The sequence below is a fragment of the Ahaetulla prasina genome, chromosome 8 (assembly GCF_028640845.1).
Source record: "Ahaetulla prasina isolate Xishuangbanna chromosome 8, ASM2864084v1, whole genome shotgun sequence".
Classification (NCBI taxonomy): Eukaryota; Metazoa; Chordata; class Lepidosauria; order Squamata; family Colubridae; genus Ahaetulla; species Ahaetulla prasina.
In genome coordinates this window covers 34259428-34283969 of record NC_080546.1, presented here as the reverse complement: position 1 = coordinate 34283969, position 24542 = coordinate 34259428, and the positions used below count along the sequence as shown (strand labels likewise).

The window sequence follows — 24542 nt, the reverse complement described above, 5'->3', positions numbered from 1 at the left end:
AGTAAATAAAATATTAACTGAATCTTGATCTTGGAATCCTAGTGGACAACCATTTAGATATGAGCCAGCGGTGTGCAGCAACTGCTAAAAAAGCCAACACAGTTCTGGGCTGCATAAACAGAGGGATAGAATCAAGATCACGTGAAGTGTTAGTGCCACTTTATAATGCCTTGGTAAGGCCACACTTTGAATACTGCATTCAGTTTTCAGGAACTGGGTATGTCTAGTTTAATAAAAAGAAGGACTAGGGAAGACATGATAGCAGTGTTCCAATATCTCAGGGGTTGCCACAAAGAAGAGGGAGTCGGGCTGTTCTCCAAAGCACCTGAGGGTAGAACAAGAAGCAATGGGTGGAAACTGATCAAGAAAAGAAGCAACTTAGAACTAAGGAGAAATTTCCTGACAGTTAGAACAATTAATAAGTGGAACGACTTGCCTGCAGAAGTTGTGAATGCTCCAACAATGGAAATTTTTAAGAAAATGTTGGATAACCATCTGTCTGAGATGGTGTAGGGTTTCCTGCCTGGGCAGGGGGTTGGACTAGAAGGCCTCCAAGGTCCCTTCCAACTCTGTTATTATTATTATTATTATTATTGATAGATTCATCTAGGCATGATACGAACAATTCAGTCATAAATTGATAATATTCATGAATCACTGATTTGGACAGTGGTAAGAATAGCATCATTCATTTGGCCGTAAGGGTTGACTAGTATAGGCTTAATAAACAAATGTTTCCAAGTGCCTTCATTGGACCCTTCATTTCCACATTATTTATTTATAGATTAAATAAATGGGAGAAAACCAAATTTTTCATTGATTTAAGGTTTTATATTACTTTATAACTTTCATGTTTAAAGTTGCAGTCTCAGTTTTTTCAATCTCTTTTCTAAAAACTAAAGATGTACAGAAAAAAGAATGAAAACGTATGGGTTTGCTTCATATCTTTATATTTCATATCTTTATATTTCATCAAGGTTCTGAGAAGTATAACTTATATGTATTAATGTCTTTAAATCATTTTATGTTTCTACTGTTGCTTCTGCACTTGCCAGAAAGTGTCAGCTTGTTCAGTTGATTCCTCTCTCCCACACACACAGTCCTGCTGCTTTCCAGACTGGCAAAAAGCTTGCTTTCAGTACAGTGGAAACTACTAGATTCATTATAGTCAGGCTGGCAGACAGATGTCTGTGGAAGCATCACATCAAGGGAGGCTTAAAATGGTTCACTTGTAACAATTTATTTTAATTTTCTACATACATGTAATAGCAGAGAGGTGGCAGTAGAAGCAAATGTATTTTCCACTGGTCTTATTTTATTATAGTAAAGAAATTCTCCTTACTCTTGGCAGTCTAAAACAAGCCTCCCTCCCTCCCTCCCACCCTCAATATAAAGTTAGTTAATGATAGTATTTATAACTATTTTTATTATTGTAAATATAATATCTTACATGCATTATAGTACTAATCTTTAATGCAGCCTTAAATTCTCCCTGTTCCAACACCTAATATTGAGATTCAGAGTTGTGATTTAATCTAATCAGATTACCTATAATTGTTATGGCTGCCATGATGGATAGGGAGTGTTTTTTCTTGTGGGTTTTTATTATATGAGGTATACCATTTGGATTCACCTATTTGTGAGTTGGGATGCTGTATAAACTTAATACATACATACATACATGCATGCATGTGAGAAAAGTTCATCCAACTGTCATGCTTTTAATCCCAATGTCATATTGTTTTTGGAGAAATGCAATAATATATTTGTGATTAAGTATTATAGTATGGTGTGTAGTGTAGTGCAGTGTAGTGTAGTATAGTATAGTACAGTATATTATAGTATGATGTGCATACTACAGTTTATGTAGTACAGTTTATGTATATTTGGTAAAGTTTATCAAATGAACATTTTGTCCTTGTTTTAAGAAGAGTTAATGTGGCTTTATGAATATGAATGCATGTGTTATATTTTAAATATTAATTTTTAAATATTATGCTGCTTTTTTCTTCATATGTAGGGTTTTTAATATTTAAATTAAATTAATAATCCACAATGTTCAGTATAAAAAGTGAAGTTGATTCAAAAGCAGCTATTTTTTTTTAAAACTGTTAGTTGATGTTTCCTGAATTTGGATTTTTTCATCCATGTACTATGAATTACTCTGCATTTTGGATGATACTGATACTTAAAAGAATTTAATATTTAAGCCAAGTAGAATACATGAAACCAGAACTTGGGGTAGAGAAAGGGAAGAAAAAAAGAGGGAAAATGATTAATTATTTCATTTAGTACAATGTTTCTATTTCTGTTATATGTGGCAATAATTATATACTCCTTTTGTCCAACTTTTTTTGTGAAAAGCACATCAAGCAGATTTTCCATATGTTTTTTATATTGAACAGAGTTTCTTTATAAAATAAAGACCATACAGTAAAACATGATTTTTATATCTTCATCATGTGGTTTAAATAAAATGTGTTACAGTAGAATGCAGAGTCAAACTTAAAAGCTAAATGCCTAGTTAAGTAGTCTTAGAATGGTTCATCTGTTAAACCAATAATCGTTTTTATAAAAGAGCTTTATGTCATCCATATGTTTTAGCAGATTTATTTACATATTCTTAAAATAGCTATGTGCAAAATAGTGTTCTTTTTTCCACAATTAAGGTAACCTAAGAACAGAAAATTTTGCTCAGTAATTCTGAGTAATACTTACCTATTTCTTAAAATCTTATTTAAAATTGTATGTCAGATCAATAAAATATATTTATGGTACAAGTTCTACTTGTATGTTAGTTTCTCCCCAAACATGCCTGAAAATCATTTGTAACATAAATGTTAATAGAATAGAATAGAATAGAATAGAATTTTTTATTGGCCAAGTGTGATTGGACACACAAGGAATTTGTCTTGGTGCATATGCTCTCAGTGTACATAAAAGAAAAGATACGTTCATTAAACATAATACAAGCTAGACAATTGTTGACCTAAAGCAGGGGTGTCAAACTCATGCCTATGGACCGTGTGCATCACACGCTGGCCACACCCATGCCTGGGTGTGAAGGGGAAAAAGTTGTGATACGTCATGTGACAATGCCGTGATGATGCGGGTTTGACACCCTTGATCTAAAGAAACAGCATTTCTAATATGCTCTTCCTTATTAAACATTTTCTCTTATAAGTTCAAATATTTAGTATTTTTCAGAAAATAAGACACACTTTCCCCCCCCTAAAAGAGGGTGAAAATTTGAGTGTGTCTTATACACTGAATGTAGCCCTGCCCACCCACTGGCCCCCACCCTTTGGCTTCTGCCTCCCAGCAATTTACATCCTTACAGCAAGCAGCAAACTGCAAACAACCCGTTTCAGCTTCAGCACAGCCTGATTAGCACAAGCAGCTGATTGTCGGTTGGATCAGCCTCCGACCCTCAGCTGTTTCAGGCTGCAGAGATTGCCATTGCCTGTTGCCGTGTGAGCCTCCTGCAAGCAGGCAAATTGCTGGGAGGCAGGTTTTTTTTCCTTGTGTTAATCAGACTATGCTGAAAATGAAACTAAAGCAGGCTATTTGCTGTGCTGGGAGGCAGAGTTATTGTATTTTATGAGTCATATTTTCTTCTGTGTCTTTTTGTTGTAAAATTTCTGTCTATTATCAACAATTAGCTGGAATTTAAAAAGCATTTCACTAACTTAGTTAAAATGTTACCTGAAGGAAAATAAAGAGAGTGGGAAAAAAGCTTTACATCTAACAGATTGTGTGCTGAATAACTTACTGATTCTGATTACAATACCAATCTATGCAAAGAAAAAAACTTAAAACAGTTCCAAACTGGTAAAATTTCATATTATTTCCCATATCCATGCACTAGCGTATATCTTGTTTTCCTCCCCAAAAAAGGTCTTATAGTCCGGAGCAAATTATACTCCAAAAAATACGATATTTACTATTGAAGGCAATGATGGTGCTATTCTTTTCTTTATTAAAAATATCAGACATGTGAAATTTCATGATGGTCTTTGAAATCTAAAAAACACTCATAATAAACTAGGATGAAAAATTTAGAAGGTATTTAAATTCATTTGAAATCTGCCTGTCCTAGAAAATCAGTGACCATTCTTTTCTTCCCAAACATTGTTTTGATCCTTTTCTTCAGAGTAGATTCATTGTAAATCAGTTGAATTTTGAATTTGAAGTGACTTTTTCCTAAATGAATTGTATCAGTTAATAGAAGGGTTTTTTTTTCTCTACAGTAATTCTCAACAATATGTACCAAGTCAAATCCCCCATGTTCCCTTATTCCTTGGAATATTTGATAATTAATGGATTATTTTATTTTGAAGTGATTTGATTTGCTATAAAAAAATAAGAGCTGCAGGGACATTCTTTTCTAAAGAAAAGAATGAATATCCATAGCTGAAAGAGACCAATGACTAAAATCACTGCAACACGAAAAGTCCTGGCCTCTTTTCCAATTGGCTGTTAAATTAGTAGTCAGCCAGCAGGGTCACTAGGAGTGAACAGCTTCATGGCTTTCTCTTCTGTTCCAACAACTCTTCTCAAGGTGTTTGAAATGGACTGGTCTAAGTTTCACATCCATGTTCAGCAATCCTGTGGTCTCTGAGTATTGCAGTTAGGGAAGGTTCTGTCAGAATGTGTACAGCTAAGAAAGAATTTTGAGTAGGACATCCACCCTGGCATATGTTCCTGGATGCAGTTCTTATCCTTTAAAGCAGGGGTCTCCAACTTTGGCAACTTTAAGACTTGTGGACTTCAACTCTGGAAGTTGAAGTCCACAAGTCTTAAAGTTGCCAAGGTTGGAGACCCCTGCTTTAAACATTGCAATATTAGCATTGTTGGGAATTTCTGCACTCTTCAGAACAACGCTAACAAATTTTCTTATTTTATTGGTCTATCTTCATTTCTTTAGTTTGGCTATTTATTTTTCTGTAGTTGAAAAGAAGACTGTCTTCTGACATTATAGGCCATTTGGGTAATGATTTTTCCTAATAATTAGTAGAGCATGTGTTTCCCATTTTTCCAAAGTCCACAAATTACAGAATTAAGTTGCCTTGAACATTCTGTTTGTCTAATATGCCTGAGAGAGGTCCCTGAAAATTGATCTTACTGCTCACCTGCCTACCAGTGCACCTCTATCATAGAAACTGATTCAACAAAAAGGTTGTTCAGTTCTAGGAAATTAGGATTCATTTTGCTGTACTATATTTTGCCTTTTCTGTTGATTTAATAAAGAATGCAATTAAAATAAACATATATTTCCCCCATTTTTATCTGTTTAGTCATTTAAAATTCTTGAAAAAGCTGTGGTTAACAATTGTGTGCCAATGTTGCCCAAAAGAATACTTTACATTTCCAGGAAAAGTAGATTTTCCATGTTGAAAAAAAGCCTTGCTTTTCTCTCCTTTATATTATCAACAATAGTATGGAATACCAAGAATTTAATTTTTCTGTTAATGTTGTTTGGGCTTTAGGAAGCATGCAGTGGTCTCAGTTAAATGGAATAGGACTACTCTTGAGAATATTTGAATCAAGGCTTGTCAAATGTTCTATACAATTATTGAATATTTCAAATTCCTTTTGCGCTTTTGATGATTTTTTGATGTTGATGCTAATGGACAGGTAAGAATTCTATCTACGAGACTATAAGAAGAAAAAGGATGCTTTGGGATTTATTAGGGTGAGACCCTTGTTCCTTAAAGTTTAGTTCCCATGCATCTTAGCACTTCTATGGGAAGGTATTTACTGTGTAAAAAAGCTGTAGTGTTACAAATTGCTTCAGCTATGGCTGCTCAGATTGTTTCAGAGCAAACCAGATGTTTTTATTTTTATCTTCAATGTTTTAAAGCCAGATATCGTATGATATTGCTATGATGCTCTTGGGAACCATGACATGGACCTTTAGAGTAGCTTGTCTTGTACTTTTTTTCCACTTAACAACACAGTAGCTCCTCTGAACTATTCTTAGAACAGTTATTTTGGACTTGCAGAGTAATGTTACTGCTTTACAATTCTGTCTGTCTGTCTGTCTTGTCTATCTGTCTATCTATTTATCATATATTAATTTTTTACAACTATTTCCTATTCTTACAACAGTGTAATGCAGTTTTCAATACTATGCATATTTATTATTATTTATGGAGATTCTCAGTCATCTAAGTCATGGTTGTCCCAAAGGTGCTTTTTTAAAAGGTAATTGGACTTTCTTGTTTCCTTTGAAGATGTTTCGCTTCTCTTTTGCCCTTGTTCTAAGAAGAATTAATGTAGCTTTATGAATATGAATGCATAAGAAGCGAAACATTTTCAAAGAAAAACAAAGTTAGTTGTTTCTTGAAAAAGCACCTCCAAATATTCTTTGGAATATTTATTATTAGTTTCCTCGTTTTGACTCATTTTTGATGGTAATTCCATATGACCATCATAAAATTAGAATAGTACAATGCACTTTACATGAGACTATCTTTGAAAGCCATTCTAAAACTGTAGTTGTTGTAAACGTCAGTAGCTCACTTACTGGCAAATGAAAACTTTCATAGTGATATAACATATGTGTGGGTTTAGGACTTTTTGCCTCCTACCATTGGCTGCACCTGCTTTTCCGCTAGGCTTCCACCTCAGGGGATTCTCCTCTAGCTTTTTTCCTCAGCTGACAAGCCCTTGTCCATTTGCTACAGCCAATCGGCCATGGCCCCTCCGTCCCACACGCTTTGGCACATCCCATTTGATGCCACACTGTTAGTCACGGGCTTTTCGCCTCCTGGGACAGTTAGCCGCCAGCCAATCAGTTTCCAGTTTCAAAACATCATACTTTGGCTTTTTTTTTTTTGCTTTATCATAGTAACAATTTGGGGAAATGTAAGGGAGAAGGGAAGAACACCGAATGCCAGACTTGGTTCTCATCTAAACGCAAAAAGTGTTTTGTAGAGATAGACCTGTCTATCAATGTAAAAAGCATAAGATTCACTTGTCCTCAGAAGATTTTAAGGAAAGATTCTGAATTTCTGTGATTCAATTTCATTCTTATAAAATCTAGTTTAAAGTGAGACTTCCGGGTGGCTCCGCTTCGTTAATGAACTCCACCAGTTCCGTGTGATTCTGTAGAGCCGCTTAGACAGCGTTAATCTGCTGTCAAGCGACTTGGAAATCTCTTCCCTTGGGCAAAGAGGGGGAGGTGAGCATTCGGGCTGAAGTAGAGCCGCAGGAAAGCACCAGGAAGATTCCTGGTAGCTTGATGGGAACGCTCCTTCTATAGCCCGAAAAAAAGGTCCAGAATCCGGAACACTTTTGCCAAATGGCAGAACAAAACGCAGCGTCCATCTCCGTGACTGAAATGGATTATTGAAGGACTCTAATGCGGACAGAGCTGAAAACTGGAGCGTTAGCATTTGATTGTAACAAGATTTTAACTCCCTGATAGAGAATGTATTCGTAGTCAAGATTGGAGATGATGAAAGGAAATGGCGTTTTGTGTATTGCAAGTAAATGGCGTTTTGTATATCGAAAGCGAAAGTTAAGGAAATGCTTATTACAATTGCTGGCGTGGAATCTTTAAGAAGAATATAACAAGATATTTTTTTAAATGGAATTTTTATTTTTTATTTTTTATCCTTTTTTATCTTTTTATTACAGTGTTTAAGAAGAAAAGTTAATTGAATTTTTCTTTTTTATTTTTCTTTTTTTCCCCCTTCTTCTTGGTATTACTTAGTTTAAAAATGGCTTTCAAGCAAAGAGATTTAACTACTTTTAAAATACTGGAAATTTCCTCATTTCAGATACAGAAATTGAAAGAAGATATTAAAGATGGCTTAAGGAATTTTTTACAGGAGCTTATGGAGGTTCATCTTTCAGAAATAGATCCAAAATTTGATGAAATGGAGAAAGAAATATTGGATTTTAAAGATATGGTGGAAGAACAGAGGAAGGAGATGAAAAAATTAAAGGAATCAATTAATCCATTATTGCTATCTAGTATTCAAACAGAGGAAAGACTGGAAGAAATTAACCAAATTAATTTAGATTTGCAAAGGAAAATAGATGAAGTTCAAATTAATTTGAATTTAGAAAATAAAATAGATGATATTCAGGTTAAGGTAGATAGGGCAGATGAAGAAAGGGTTATATTACAATATAAATTAATGGAATATGCTATAAGGGTGAGAGGATTAAAAGAATGTAAGGAAGAAAATTTGAAAGAGATTTTTATTCAGGCCTTTGCTCAGATAGATGGAGTGGAGCCAGAAGATTTTGAAGTTAATATTGAAAAAATTTATCGTGTTAATTCTTGGTTGGCAAGGCAGGAGTGTTTACCGAGAGATGTGGTTATTTATTTTATAAATAAGAAGATTAGGTATGGAATTTTACAAGCATTTTATAAAAATAAATTTCAAATACTAGGACAAGATATAATAATGATGAAGGAAATTCCTCCTAAAATGTTAAGAAAGAGAAAAGAATTTGCCTTTTTAGTGGATGAGCTTAAGAAACATCAGATATATTTTAGATGGGAGATTCCAGCTGGCTTAACAGTGAATTATAGAGGAAGAAAGTATTTTCTTAATACAGTTTTTAAAGCACGAGATTTCTACACTAATGTATTAAAGATTGGGAACCCTTTATCGATAGATGTTAAGTTGAATGGTGAATAGATGGTGGAAAATGTGTAAGACAGAAAATAAGGAGAGTGAGAATGTTTAATTTTATTATATATGATTATGGTTAATTTTTGTAAATGATTTATTTTGGATATAAATGTGTAATTTTAGGGGTACTATTTGATATATTTGAGGTATAAAGGAATAGGAAGATGGAATATTGTTTAATTTTGGAGGATAGATAGTAAAATTTAATTTGGATTAAATATTATATTTGAGAGATGGATGTAATGTTGTAATAAGAACTAGAATTTAATTGTTATAACTGATATATTTTGGATAAGTTATAGGTGTAATTTTAATAATGTTATTTGATATAAGTAAGGTAAAGTGAAGATTTTAATTATTACAATTGATACATTGTGGAGATAATATAGGATTAATAATAATATTTGTAATCTGATTTGATGTATGTAAATGATACCGAAGATATGAAAAGATGGATTATTGTTTATCCTTGGAGGCTGGACAGTAAAATTTAAGAAATTAAGTTGGAAATATGAACTATTCTTGAGAGACTGCTTAAGGAAGAAAGACATTTCAGAAGAATCCTTGGTGAATATTGGAAGATGGAACGTTGTTTTGGTACTGATTGATGAAGGTTGGATATTAAAAACTATGTACTTTAATGAAGAACAAATACGAACTCAATTGGAAGTTTCTGAGATCGGGGAGTCGAGGTTTTAAGAAGTGACTATGGATTATGATTTGTGTTATATTTTAATTTTTGATTGTTAGTTTTATACCCTGTATTCGGTTCTGGGAAGTCCTGGGGGGTGGGGGGAGGGAGGGGAAGGGAGGGGGATGGGGGATGAGGTAGAAAATTGATGGTTAATGTACAGAGATGATTGAAGATGTATAATCAATGTAAGATCGGAGCTGCCTGGCTATCATTTCAGAATGATGGGAAGGAAGGAAGTAGAAGAGAGAAGGAGGTAGGAAAGAGAAGAGGAGGAAGAGGAAAGGAAGGAAGAGGGATAGAAGAGGGAGAAGAAAAGAGTAGGGAGGAAGGAGGAGAGGAGGTAGATAAGAGAAGGGGAGGATGGTCGTGGAAAGTAGAAGGTAGAGAAGGAAAGAGAGTAGGAAGGGGGCGGTGACCAGGCAGGTCCGATTAATTGTATATGATGGTTCATTAAATATGTTATTGGATATGAATGTTAAAATAAAACTTTTTATTAAAAAAAATCTAGTTTAAAGTTTCTAGCAAAACAAACTACATTGGGAAAAATATATCTGTTTAAAAGTATTATATTAGGGTAGAATTTTAGAACTATAAAGGACACTTTTCCAAGTGCCATGTGAAAAAGCCCTCTTCTTGGTTTTAAATTTCACTTGATAAAATTGCGCACTAGGGGGCTTCTGGGTGGCGCCACCTTTCTCGTTGGGTGCTAATTTATGGCACTCCGCATTGAATATGGTAAAAGCCGGATTTAACAACTGATCCCGGCTTCATTTCTCTCTCTGGTTGAAAGAGAGAGACAGAGCAAGGGGGAGGATTTGGGTAGATTCTCCTAGGGGCTTTGTTTTTGTAATACAAAGCCTGAACGGTCGAATCCCCTTATTTACCCCTCCCCCACCTCCAGTATTCTCTGCGCTCCTGAAAAAGCAGGAAAAGAGGAAGGTGTCCACTTCTGCTAACAATTGATTTCTTTTTGTGGATACGAAAAGCAGGCGGAACGAGTGTGAGGAACAATTATTGGTTTGCAAGTATTTTTGATTTTCTGACTTCGCCCCCCTTCAGTTTCGTTTAGAGAAACTGAAAGCAGAGCGATACATCAAAGGGAGCTTTGCTGTTGAATCGAAACTGAATGGAGATTTTATCTTACTGTGTTTGACTGTGGACTGTTGGATTATATTACGCTGTTTAAGTACTTTACAAGGGGATTCTCAGCAGGAATTTTGTTATGGAGGTTCTTTCAGAAGAATGGATTTGTGACTTTATACAGGACTACACAGAAAGTATGTATTTAATTATTCAAAATACGAATTGATAAAAATGGGACGTTTTGGATGAGAGTTTGGAGCAAATTAACCAGTGCAATTATTCGGAAAATGGAATGGAGGACATACAAATAAAAGTGGATAAATATGAAGATTTGATCGTGAAGAAACAAGGTGATTTAAAGAAGTTTTCTTTAAATAGTTTGGATGAGCTGCCTGAATTTGTGCTACAGGAGATTGTTCCTCAAATGGAAAAGACTCACAAGCTTAATGTTTCCCAAGAGTTCTCTTTTTGGACTGATGGAATATACGGCAGTAATTTTTGGATTTCTGGACATAAGGAATTACTAGGAAATATTGTGATTGACTTTTTAAAAGGAGCAACGAAGGAAAGACAGAGATTAATGCACCAAAAAAAATGGCAAGAGACAAAAGTATTTTTTTTGAAACAAGTTTTTTTTAAAATATTAATAGATAAAAATATTAGTGTCCCCGAAAGGCAATTTGTGATTATAAGAGACTAGATATTTGGAAATACTGGACTTTGATGAGGAAGGACTAAAGTTGAATAGATATTGTAATTAATTAAATAATATTGTAATTTTCTCTATTGAAATTTTATAATCTGTTGTATTGAATTTTAAATAGAATATTCTTGAAAGATCTTATGTAAGAAGGACTTGGGGAAATTATATGGTCATATGGTTATAGAAGCTATAAGGGAGATATTTTCTGAACTGGATTGGATTTTTATGCTTTAGCTGGTTTTAAATATTTTAGGATTAATTTGTTCTACTGATTTATATATTTTATTACTGTTTATTGTTAATGTTTTGAAGGATTTGGTTATGTAAGGAGGAAGTCAGAGTTAGAGAGGGAGAATTGGTATAATAGTTTTGGGAAAAAAAATTTTTTAGCATATGTTTGTTTTATTTTTAACTATACCTTGTGTTTGTTCCGGGAAGCCAGGGGGGGAGGGGGGAGGGGGTTTGTGAAGGGAGAGGGGTTGGGGGAAAAGGGGAAAAAAAAATTTTTTTGTAAAACTTTTTGAATTTAAAAAAAAAAAAATTGCGCACTAGGGTGATACATTAGTAACTGCTTCTTAAGAATAGAATGAATGAATGAATGAATGAATGAATGAATTTAAGTGTTTTGCAGTGAATATCTATGCTTATTTTAATTTTGATTTATTTAAAATAATCATTTTCAAAATGTGGGAAATTAAATATAAATCAAAGGCAAATTATTTCTTGAAAATGGTTTACAGGATTTATACAAGTTGTCCTTCACAGTAAACCAGTGTGTTTTACATTGCTCTTTCCAGATTTTCCACACGCTACCTGATGCTTATTTCCCTGAGCCTACCCCTGTGCCAATCTCTCCTCCAAATGCCCCACCACGACAATCAAGACGACAGGGGCAACGTAATAAGAGACCTGTTGCTGTATATAATCTCTGTCTAGAGCTGGATGACAGTAAGATGTTCATTATATTTTCTATTTTGACAAAAGTAGAATTGCAATATATCTTCTGCAGAGCTTTCATTTTATTATTTTTGTTTCTGAAAGTCAGAAAATGGAGGCAGGATTCTGATAGAACACATTTTATAATATCCTGTGTACATAACTTTAGGACAATGTATGTGCTTTTACTGGATTTTTTAACTAATTCTATTTGACCTCTGACAATAATCATAAATTGTATGATAAATGAAATAAGATAAAAACCCAAAGCAAAGCTTTTTAGTGAGTTTGAAGAGACAACTCTAGCAGTAATATTGATAGCATTATATAATTACATATACAGTAAGTTACCAAATGAGAAAAAGTAGAATTCGTTGTGCAGATAAGATGTAACAAGTTTTTCAGAATGCAAAGATTACATTTGCATTAAAAATACTTTAACGGTGATACAGTATGTACAGATATAAGATGAGGGACAGATGTACAAACCGATTGACTCATTTTCCTCATAAGAAGAACATCAGCAGTACCCCAAACTATTATGGTTGGTTGAACAGTAAGCCAAATGTTTATATTGGATTTGTCATTTTTGTCCTGTTGAGTCTTTCCCAAAGATCTGGGACAGACTGAATTTATTTAATAATATTAAAGATATTGTCGCACTTGTCTCAGGATGTTAACTGTTTCAAGTAAAGTTGCCTTTTGCAATTGACTGGTGGTGATTTTGTCACTGCCGATGGTATTCGATTGGTGCTCCAGTTGTTTTGAGATTACACCAGAGGCACTTATTACTATTAGTGCTATCTTACTTCTGCTACTTCTTTTTTTTTTTCAAAAAGTTTTTATTTTCATTTTCTATCGTCATATTTAATGTATAGTCATTTATCCATCACCTTTTAACTTTCATTTCTTACCTATTCGGGCCTGCTCGTTTACCACTTCCTTCCTTAGCTTAACCTTCCTTTCTCCTCTACCCTTCTCTACCTTCCTTCTCCTTCCCTTTTCTACTTCCTCTCCTCCTTCCCCACTCCTCTCTACCTTTCCCCCCCTCTTCTTTCCTTCTCTCCTCTTTCCACCCTACTTCCTTCTTTCCCTCTCTCTCCTCCTCTCCCTTTCCAATCCCTTATTCCCACCAATTCAGTCTGAAGTGGTATTTGAGCAGCCCTGATTTCATTTCAATTTTTTTGCTTTTAAATTACATAACTTCAGTCATACCTGTACATTTTTAATCAATCCATATACCATCTTCCACCCTCCTCCCCCACCCCTTCCCCACCCCCAGGACTTCCCAGAGCAAATACAGGGTATTATAACCAACAATCACAAACTAAAATAAACTTAATCATACATAGACTCCCACCCCTCTCTAAAACTTTAACTCCCCTTATCCATAAAAACAAAGAAAGAAAATATAATTCCATCAATACAAATACAGTCTTCCCTTCGTAGGTTTCTTCTTTCAGTCCATTTTTAAATTACAGTCCATTTTCTCCACTTATTTATTTCTTCAGATTTCGTAGTTTTTACTGTCCAATCTTCACCAATCAACACCACAATTAATGTTCCATCTTTCGATGTTGCTCCATCAGTCAAGTATCATTACTAAAATTACATATCTAACATTTAAATTACCAAACATTTAATAAACTATGCTTAATCAATTAACATACCTAAAAATAATATTCCTAACATCATTTTTCTTCTTCATTCTTTATACATTTACACTCCATTTAACATACAATTTACTTCTTTCTCTACTCTTAAAAATTACAATCTTGCTTTAATCCCCACAGCATTTGAATCATATAAATCCCACATTTTCAAAATTACTTATATTCCCATCACTGTATATTACAAAACTATCACCATATTTCATCAAATACCATTACTACGATTACATACCCAAAATTTAAGGTATTAAACATTTAACTTATATTCAGTTAATATACCTAGAACTAATATTCCTAAAATCCTCTTCCTCATTCCCTAAACATTTTATGTTCCTTTTTTTTTTGTGCATTTATTTGCATTTATATCCCGCCCTTCTCCGAAGACTCAGGGCGGCTTACACTATGTTAAGCAATAGCCGTCATCCATTTGTATATTATATACAAAGTCAACTTTTGACTTTGTATATAATATACAATTTGACTTTTAACATACAATTTGACTTTTAACATACAATTTACTTCTTATTCTCTATTCTTAATAGTTACAATCTTACTTTGATCCTCCCCCACAACCTTTCGTAATTCTGCTGCCAGCATTAAGGTCTCAGTTTCAAATTGTGTTCGCTTTACTTCCTCCCCTTCTTTAACCATTCCCACCTCTCCTTCCTTCTTACTTCCTAACAATGGTAAACATCCAGCCTTCAATACTTTAGTATAGAAATTTCTTGCTTTAAAAACTGTATTAAGATAATGTTTCACTCCCTTATAATTTACTGTTATTCCAACTGGTACATTCCATCTATACTTTATCTGGAGATTTCTAAGCTGGTCCACCAAAAATGTATATTCTTTTCTATTTCTTAACATTTTAAAAGGAATTTCCTTCAATACCAATACCTTTTGTCCTAATATTTGAATTCCACTTGCGAAATTTCATTCCTAATCTTCCTAGATGTAAAATAAATTACTATACCTCTTGGTAAATGCCTCTGCTTTGCTACCCATGAATTAACACGATAAATTTTTTCAATTTGAATTTCAATATCCACTGGGCTCTGTATCATCAGCTGTGTGAAGGCCTCTGCAAAAATCTTCTTTAGAGCCTCTCGTTTATGTTCTTTCAAACCTCTTTCTCTTAATGCTTATTCCATAACTCTGTATTGCAATAAAACCCGTTCCTCCTCTGCTTTTTCCGCCTTGATCTGGAGCTCTTCTATTTTGTTTTTAAAATCCAAATTTACTTGATTAATTTCTTCAAATCTGTCATCCAACTGCTTTATATCCTCCACCTTGATTTGAAATTCCTCTATTTTACTTTTTAAGTTCAAATTAGCTTGATCAATCCCTTTCGCTTTTCCCTCCAATTTTGTTTTGTATTCAGCCACAGCTTTAATTGCTTTCACCAGATCTTCTCTTATATCTTCATTCTCAGCTTCATAGTGTTTTTAATTTGCATTATTTTTTCCTCAATTTCTTTAATTTTTTTATCCCGAGCCAACATTTGAGCCTTGAGAAATTCCTTCAGCTCGTCTTGTACTTTATAAAGTTGGACTAACGAAGCTCCAGCTTCCTTAAAAACTTTCACAGAAGCCATTTTACTTTTATCTTATATTCAACCAAAGACAAATCTTTTATTAAATCAATTATAAATCTTCCCAGTTTCCACTTTATTTCTCCATATACGAATCAAATCCAGCCAGTAGCAAAGTTCTAGACAAAGCAATATTAAAAAACAGCTTTTTCTCTTCAATTAACATCAACGCTGACAACTAACAGGCATTTCCTTAACTTTCGCTTTCAATTCACAAACACCATTTTCTTTTCTTCGTCTCTATTTTTTCAAGCTAAATCCTCTTATTAGGGAGTTTAAATTAATATATACATGCCTGTACTCCTGTTTTCGCTCCTCCTGCCTTAAATCCAACCATTGATCCATATCAATGGCAGGAGTAGATGCTGCTTTTAATTCTGCTCATTGGAACAGAGGCGCCTCCGGATCCGGAGCTTGTTTTGGGCTTTAGAAGGTGCTTCACCCTCAAGCCTCCAGAATCATTTCTGGGGCTTTCCGGGGGGCTCAACTTCAGCCCGAATGCTCTGCTTCCCCCCTTTGCCCGAGGGGAAGTTTTCAAGCTGCCAGACAGCGGATCTGCACTGTCTGGACGGCTCTACGAGATCGCGGAGCTGGCGGTCTAAAAAAAGACCGTCATCAGAGCGGCGGAGCCACTGGAAGTCCACTTTTGCTACTTCTATTTTCAAGCTTTTGTGATTTTTTTCCACGCCTTTTTTTTCCTATTCTGCTGTCTCAAGTGAAGTGTTGAATTTTTGGGGTCTTTTTTATTGACAATTGTTAAGTCTTGAATATTGTGTGACAGAAGATATTTGTCTGTCTGAAAAGTTCCAGAGCATTTTAGCTTCTTCATTTTCTCTTACTTTATCTATTTGTGTGTCCACCAGTTCTTGCTTCTTACTATTTCTTGCATATAATTCCAATGCATCTTTGTTCTAATTTATTTGACATTGATACGGCAAAACCAGATATAAAAATAAAGATAAATAGATTTATATATATATTTCCATCTTAAAAAGTGGGCTGTGGTCTTCAACCTTTCTTCTTGGCCCTGTGTGGAGGCAGGTGAGTGGCAGGTTCATGTGCACAGCTCAATTGGTACAAGCGGCAGGCACATGCACTCTCCACTCACGAATGGAGCTTAGTTCGTGAGTGGAGAGCACTTGCACTCAAAGCTCCACTCACACTCGCACCGAAGCTTCATTTGTGTGAGTAGAGAATGCTCAAACAGAGGGCGCGTCTGCTCTTGTGCGAAGTTCCATTCGTGCAAGTGGAGCTTTGTGTGAAGCACAAACACTCTTTACTCAAATGTCTCCGCTCATGCTCTGTCTGGTCAAGCAAGTGGAGTTTTGCATGCGCTTGCCCATTGCTCGTGCAGCCTGGTTTGAAACAAGCCATGGTCTGGTAATGAGCTGTGGCCCAGGGGGTTGGGACACCTGCGTTATGGTATTATTATTATAATTGGTCCCACAAAATCAGCAAGCTGTTTAGACTGGATTTGGCATTTTTATCCACTGATTGAGTCTTTTCAAGGACCTGGCATAGGCAAATGTTATTGTTTGATGGTGTTATCATTATTATTAAAGGGTAATATACAGTTAGATTCACAATCAAACACACTATGAAAACTGTTTGTTTTTATCAAGGCAGTCCTATAGAATAGAATAATGGCATGGAAATGGGAAAGGAATAGGAATAGAACAATTAATAAGTGGAACGACTTGCCTGCAGAAGTTGTGAATGCTCCAACACTGGAAATTTTTAAGAAAATGTTGGATAACCATCTGACTGAGATGGTGTAGGGTTCCTGCCTAGGCAGGGGGTTGGACTAGAAGGCCTCCAAGGTCCCTTCCAACTCTGTTGTTATGTTATGTAGGAATAGGAATAGGAATAGGAATAGGAATAGGAATAGGAATGGAATGGAATACTGGCCAAGTGTGATTGGACACACAAGGAATTTGTCTTCAATGCATAAGCTCTCAGTGTACATAAACGTTATAAGTTATAAATCATGATCATAGTCGTAAAATACATTTATCATAAATCATGATACAACATTCAGTGATAGCCATAGGGTACTACATAACATAAATCATACTAGGAAACTAAATAGAACAATATAAATCATAAAGTTACAAGCAACAAAGTTATAGTCATAAGTAGAAAAGGAGATAGGTAATAGGAAAGATGAGAATAATAGTAATACAGCCTTACTAAATAGTTTGACAGTGTAATGGAAATTAGTTGTTTAGCAGAGCATTGGCATGACGGAAAAAAACTGTCTTCATGTCTAGTTGTTCTTTAGGCAAATCTCCAATCATGATTTTTTCCCCTAAGTGTTTAACTGCAGTTTGCAGGCCCCAGTATTTCACTTTTTGGGGAGGTTGCTTTTCCTCGAACTTTGTACATCAATGTACTATATCAATGTACCTAGCAACATCAATGAATCAGAGCTTCTTCTTTTCAATGACTGAATAAAATGCCTATCTGTTTGAGTTTTAAAAACCCATAAGATCTTTCCAAAACCTCTTCCCAGTGGTTCTTCCTACATTTAAATCCAAAACTCTGGCAGATTTCCAATTAATAATTTTGACACCTTGGTCATAATACTGATTACGGTCAATTTGTGAAATTTTGCTGACCATTTGCTGATCAAATGGTCAGTTGTTTCAAGCTTCCCACTACCAAGGTGACATTTGTAAACTGTCCAGAGTCACTTAGGTGAGATAGGCGGTGTAGAAATTTGATAAATAACCAAATTAGTTTATTGTTTTGTTACATGAAGAACTTTTGCATTCATCAAAATAGTTGGCAAAGGTTGTTCTTGAGTTAGTAAAATAAAATCTCAGTTCCTTTCTTTAACACTACTGATCTTAACCAACTCCATGTGTGGTTTTTATTGGCTTTTCCACATTTACACAAACCTCAGGCATTTCTCCACAGTTGGACATTTAGTTTATTAGTAATTTTTTTGGCTTTTGGTATTTTTTAATTTATTTCTTACATTAATTAAGTAAATCTCTTCATAAAGAAAAATGTGCTCAACACCCAGAAATATTGGAGGCAGCTTAATTTTAGTGATATGCAAATAAATGACATGTAGCAATAAACTTTTATTTACTGAGATGTATTTATTGATGAACAAATGGTACAAATTCTAAACATATAACAAATATTATAACTGTTAGCTTTTATATATAAATATAAGTGATGCCTTTTGTCTTCCATATTTTTCATTTTGTATTTAAACAGCAGATCCAAACTTGTCCTCCAGAAAATCGATACATATGTACATGTATGTATGTATGTATGTATGTATGTATTATACATACATATGGGGTAGGAAAAGTACTGGGTGTGTGATGATGTGTTTTCAGATTGTACTGTAATAAATGTTTAAAAGAAATAAATTTTAAAAATAGGTTCTGCACTGAACTTGTTAGATCCACCATAAGCTTCCAACAGGACATCTATAGTTCTGTTGGAGCAAAAATAAAAAGTATAGTGGCATCTTAAAAGCTATGTTATTTGTCATGGCATGAAAGCTCATTCCACAATAAATCTGTTGATGTTTAATTTTCCATAATATTGTTTATTCATTTTTTTAATTAAGATATCACATTTCATGGCAGTTTCACTTATTTGCCATAAGCTTTGAAGTTAAATTCCAATAGTTTGAGGATGCCAATAAAAACCCAAACATACTTTAAAAATAAGTGGCCTGTCATTGTTCAGATTTTTAGACATCTTAAAAAAAGGTCAGGCTAGAGATTTTAAACTGTCATTAATAGAATTGTTAACAGCAATATACAATTGTTAATAGCAATATTGAAATCCCCACTGAATTTCTTTCATAATTTCAGATGACATGTTAAATTCTTCATACAGCCACAGAGAATAGTTCCTTTTATAGTCTTTAGGTGAACCTCCTGTCTAGCAGTGTTGGCTCCTGTATAGCAGTGAATTGTAACACTGGAGAAAATAGTACAATTTGGAATAGATTTATATTCACCCAAGATGAAGTGAATGGCTCTAATTTGTCCTGTTCTAATTTAGTTTCTTCTATGAATTTTCATTGATTTGTAAATGGCCAGGCAGCAGCCTAATCAAAAAAAAAAAGGATTAAAAAATAAATTTCAGTTCCTTGCATAGAGTTAGGAAGAGAGTATATAAAGCAAGAGATCCTCAAACCTCCATAGTTGCTTACTTCAAAGAGCTCAAGAGTAGTTGAGGTGCAAGAGAAATGAATATAGTTAGATATAGAATATAATACAAAAATATGAAAGCAAATAATAGGACACAGTGGAGGACAAGGGGAAAGAAAGGTGAGGGTGAAGGGAGGAAAAAAAATGTGTTGCTCTCTCTAAAGACTCTCTCTATTGCAGTAGAATAAAGCATTAGCATAAAACTTCAACTTTTTACTTTTCCAAAACATATAAACTAGACATTTCTATTAACAAGAAATCAATCTAATTGGTAAAACCCAAAATCAAATTTTCATTTTTTCCACCTCAAGTACAAAGTCCAGAAGTGGTCTCCCTATAGCAACATTAGTACTCATATTCTTTTCTTTAATCAAAACAGTCAATTTAGCCATATCTGCCAGCTCCATCAATTTCTGTAGCCATACGTCCATGGTGGGCATTGAAACGTCCTTCCATTTTTGTATACAGTAGTCTTGCTGCTGTCAATATATATAAAATCAAGGTTCCACATTTTTTAAAAAAGTCTTTTTCTATTAAATCCAGAAGGAAAGTTTCTGGTTTCATCTTTGTCTTCATTTTAAGAATTTTCTGTATTAATATATGAATCTTACTTCAAAATTTCTTTGCTTTAATCACATGTCCACCTAAATGATAAAAGACCCCTTCTTTACTTTTACATTTCCGAAATTAATTTGAGATACTTTTGTACATTCTAGATATCCTATCCAGTGTTAAATACCAGTGATACAGCATCTTATATACAATTTTTCTTTTAAATTATAATTTAATATGAATTTTAAACCTTTGATCCACATATTTTCCCATTGTTCAAGCATCACATTATATCCAAAATTCCTTGCCCACTGAATCATGCAATGTTTTACATGTTCACTTTTCAAATTCATTCAGTAACATTTAATAAACATTAGCAATAATATGTTCATTGCTGCTGCACAGTTTTTTATTCTATAATTTAAATAAAAAATGTTTTTTTTAAAAAAGAAATTAATATAATTATAATATCAAACTGATATTGATCTCCAGAAGTTGTTGAGATAAGTCTTGGCAAAAGAAATACCCTTTTCCTTCCACTTAATTCAAATGGCCATCCTGTTTTGCTCTATTCAGAGTAATCCTATAGTGGAGACTTCTGAATTCTTGGGTTTAAGGTTGTTTTCATGGCGGTTCTCTAATGAAATTCTGGACAATGGATTGCTTAGAAGAGAAGCGATGAAAGGAAAGTTGGCTACACCCCAGTGCATGGCCTGCAACCACTTACAATTTACCTTCTTCTTCCACCCCCGTATATTAGCAATAGTCTTGATTTCAAACAAGAAAAAATACTTTCTTGGCAGTATTTTTGAAGTTGCTTGACACTTCCTTCTCCTTGGGTTGAGTGAGTGATTATCCAGAAGATACCAAGATGGCACTATACCTAAACTCACTAACTTCCTTTTTCTAGCTAGTTCTTCTGCCGCTACACCAAACTGCCTCCCTTCAACTTAGTACTGCAGGATTTGTTTTAAGCAATGGAAAGATAGCAAAACAAGGAGATGGATTTTTTTCCCCTCCCAAAATATTCTCGGGCATTAGGAATAATTCTAGATTAAAAAGGATGAACACATGACAAAGTGGAATGTATTTGGAGTCATTGGATCTAGCCCTCAAGAAAGTTCATTTGATTTCTGCACATTCCTGTGACACAATTCAAAGACAAACATCCTCCAGCATAGAAGATTCTGGTTTATACACTCGCAAATAGGGATGTGTGGAACTACAAATTTGAAGGCAAAAAGGGAGGGAGATTTTTTAGAGCACATGAGATTATTCTGCTCCTTGAACTAAAAGTGTTGTTTTTCAGGACACATTTCCTTCTCTTTTTTTGTGACTGTTGAAATTATGATTCCAGAAAAAGATTCTGTTCCTTTAGGCTGTTATATGAATGCCACATAGATCCAAAGCATCTTTGTGTATGAGTATGAAAGACTGCACCCTATTTACCTTATATCCATATATTATATAGAGCTAGTATATTGATACAAAAGAATGATAACCCTAAATTTAAGAAAATCCGTACTTACAATAAAGAGAAAAAAGAATTATTTTTAAAAAATGTAAATACAATATTGAATCCTGCTCACCTTTCCTAACTTGTCATTTCTGGGAATTCTCTCCCCATATAAATGTCTGTAACTCCAAGGACCAGGACATGGATGGACATACACACACACACACACACACACACACACACACACACACACACACACGATTAATTGTCCATAAAATTAGAGATGTATGAGACATTCAGGAGAAGTCTCATTTTCAACTGATACAAAAGTCTGTTGCCCCCAGATAAATTACCTGTGAATTGTGAAGGGAGATTCTTATTACTGTAATTTTTAATGAAAATTAGCTGATCCTCCGTTTGCATATATTCAGCATTATTTCTTTCACACCTATAAGTGGTTGTCATATGTAGAAACACATCACACATGGACACTCTTGTATTTCTTATAGAAACAGTAAAATGCAAGGGAAGCAGGTGGCAGTGGTGAGAGGGAAAGGAAAGGAGAATCTGCACTGTGAAATGAATAAAAAAAGAGGGAACAAAACTAGACAGGGAGCATAAAAATGGACAGAAAAGGGAAACAAAAATAAAGTCCTAACAATGTATTTAAACAGGGTTAAATTGACCCAGAAATAATAATAATAATAATAATAATAATAATAATAATAATAATAATAATAATAATAATAATAATAATAATAATAATAATAATAATAATAATATTTTAATTTGTATACCGCCCTTCTCCCGAAGGACTCAGGGCGGTGCACAGCCAAAATAAAATACAAAAAGAACAGCACATACAATATTAAGAACAACCCTTAAAAAACTTATTCAATTGGCCAAAATTAAAATACAGTAACACCCTATAAAATTTACAAAAATTTAAAACCCATAAAAGCAAATTAAAATTTTAGAAATCAAGCCAGTCCAGCAAGACGGAATAAATAGGTTTTAAGTTCGCGGTGAAAGATCCGAAGGTCGGATAGTTGACGAAGTGCAGGGGGAAGTTCGTTCCACAGGGTAGGAACCCCCACAGAGAAGGCCCAGAAAGTGTGCCACAGAAAGTGCCACAGAAAGTGGCACTCTTTTCCTAAAACAATTTCCAAGCAATATCTGATCTTCAGGAAAGGGTCATACATGTAAAATGGGTAAAGCTTCAATCACCCAGACATAAGTCTTGACTTTTGACTCACATGCCTTGCAGATGCAGCTTTTTTCAGGTTAATCTTAAAAAATACCAGCCAAAGCAAGTGTGTGCAGCTCTTTACATCATGGGTGCCTGCAGAGAAAACAAATGTTAATGTGTGAAATTTATCATGTGTAGCATGGTAGAATAATGCAAATCTTTCCATTTACATACTTGTAGTAACATCCAGACGGGATTATTCAAAAATAAAATTTACGCACCAAGGTGTCCATGTTATTTTGATTCAATCACATTTTGCACAAATACTCCTGACATAGATCTATGCCTATTCACATATGATTTCTCTTCTCAAAAGAAGAGAAAAAGTCACCATTACCTGCCTTTAGAAATATTGGTGAGGGATCTATTTTTCCTATTACTTAATTCTGGGTGCTTCAGTAGATAAAATTTTGACTTGTCACTTTAATCTCAAGCTAGTGTGGAATTTATCTTACCCTGCTTTTATCTTGTTTCTTTTTATATGATAACCATTAGATCTATCATATCTTGACATTTTAATTATGTGGTCTAAAATAATACCCTGGTGCAGTATCTGATTCTGCTGTGAACTGTTTTCCACAGCTTGATAAGCTTGTGAGTTTTTGATCCTTTATTTTTAGCTACCTCAATGAGAAGTTCATGTAGGAGGATGCTGCACATCTGTATGCTAGCTATTCCTTTAGCATGCTTTCCTTAAGATGTTAATATGGATTTTCCTTGCAGTAGAACAGAAATGCACTGGAAGCAAAGCTGAGATTTAGGAAGAAAGGAAAATAGAGGTTTAACATCTAAGTAAAACTAGAAATTACAAAGAACCAAACACATTAGATTCCTTTTGGAGAGAATGTGGTTTAATATTTCAGTGTTCAGCCATATTCTTCTATTACAGTATCTTGTGTAGAGGATAGAATCTACTTTGGGCATGTGTGGGGAAAATTGCAATATCGCAGTTGTAAGAAGTGATACATAAAGTCTGATAAATAATAGTAAGAATATTAATATGAGACTTTGTAGAATGAGCTTTAAAAACATTATTTTACTATTTAATGTGTAAGTTATTACTGTATCATTTCACTAAATTCTACATTATGTAACATAACATAAACTCAGTGCCTGTGGGGATCCAGCGGGCCAGAATGGGGTGGGGAATAGGCAGAGGTCATATCTATCTTTTGGGGGTCATTTGAACTATTACTCAAAAATCTGTAGTAACTTGAAGACTATCTGTACTTGGGTTGGTTCATTTTTATCTTGAAATCTGTTTTTTTACCCTCTAACACAATTTTTAAATCTTTTGTTATCTGTTCATTAATATATCCTATAAGAAAAGAATTAGGTGAAAACACCAGATTAATGGCCATAGGTAAGGAGATCCTACGGATTTTATTCCACTAGTCGTTGCTGACTATAGGGGGTGGTGCTTATCTCTACTTCAAGGCCCTTGAGCCAGTACTGTCCGAAGTCTTTTCCATGGTCAGGTGGCCAGCATGATGTCATGGAGCGCTGTTATTTTCCCATACTTGCATTTGCATGCTTTCAAACTTCTAGGTTGACAGGAGCTGGAGCGAAGACAGGAGTTCACCCATCGCATGGCGCTTGGATCTCGAACCTGGGCTGCTGGCTTTCCAGCCGGCAAGTTCACTGTCTTAACTACTGAGGCACTGCGCCACCCTATAGTAATAGCTATATTATCATTTAATTCACTTAGGAACTTTTTAATGCTTATATGCTGCTCTAAGCTTTATTATCTAATGGTAGAGAGTAAAAGTGTAT

General features: G+C 34.4%; 1 protein-coding gene across 2 annotated transcripts in view; it reads left to right on the top strand.

Annotated features, from left to right (window-relative positions):
- The window catches only part of ARHGAP10 (Rho GTPase activating protein 10), a 115002-nt gene that overhangs the window by 68856 nt on the left and 21604 nt on the right, over positions 1 to 24542 (top strand). The window contains exon 19 of one of the 2 annotated variants that reach the window (XM_058192773.1): positions 11932 to 12082. In XM_058192773.1, coding sequence (XP_058048756.1) covers positions 11932 to 12082 — 151 coding nt within the window. Of the gene's footprint in view, positions 1 to 7787; positions 10385 to 11931; positions 12083 to 24542 lie in introns of those variants that run through there. The other variant, XM_058192772.1, reaches the window with a different exon arrangement.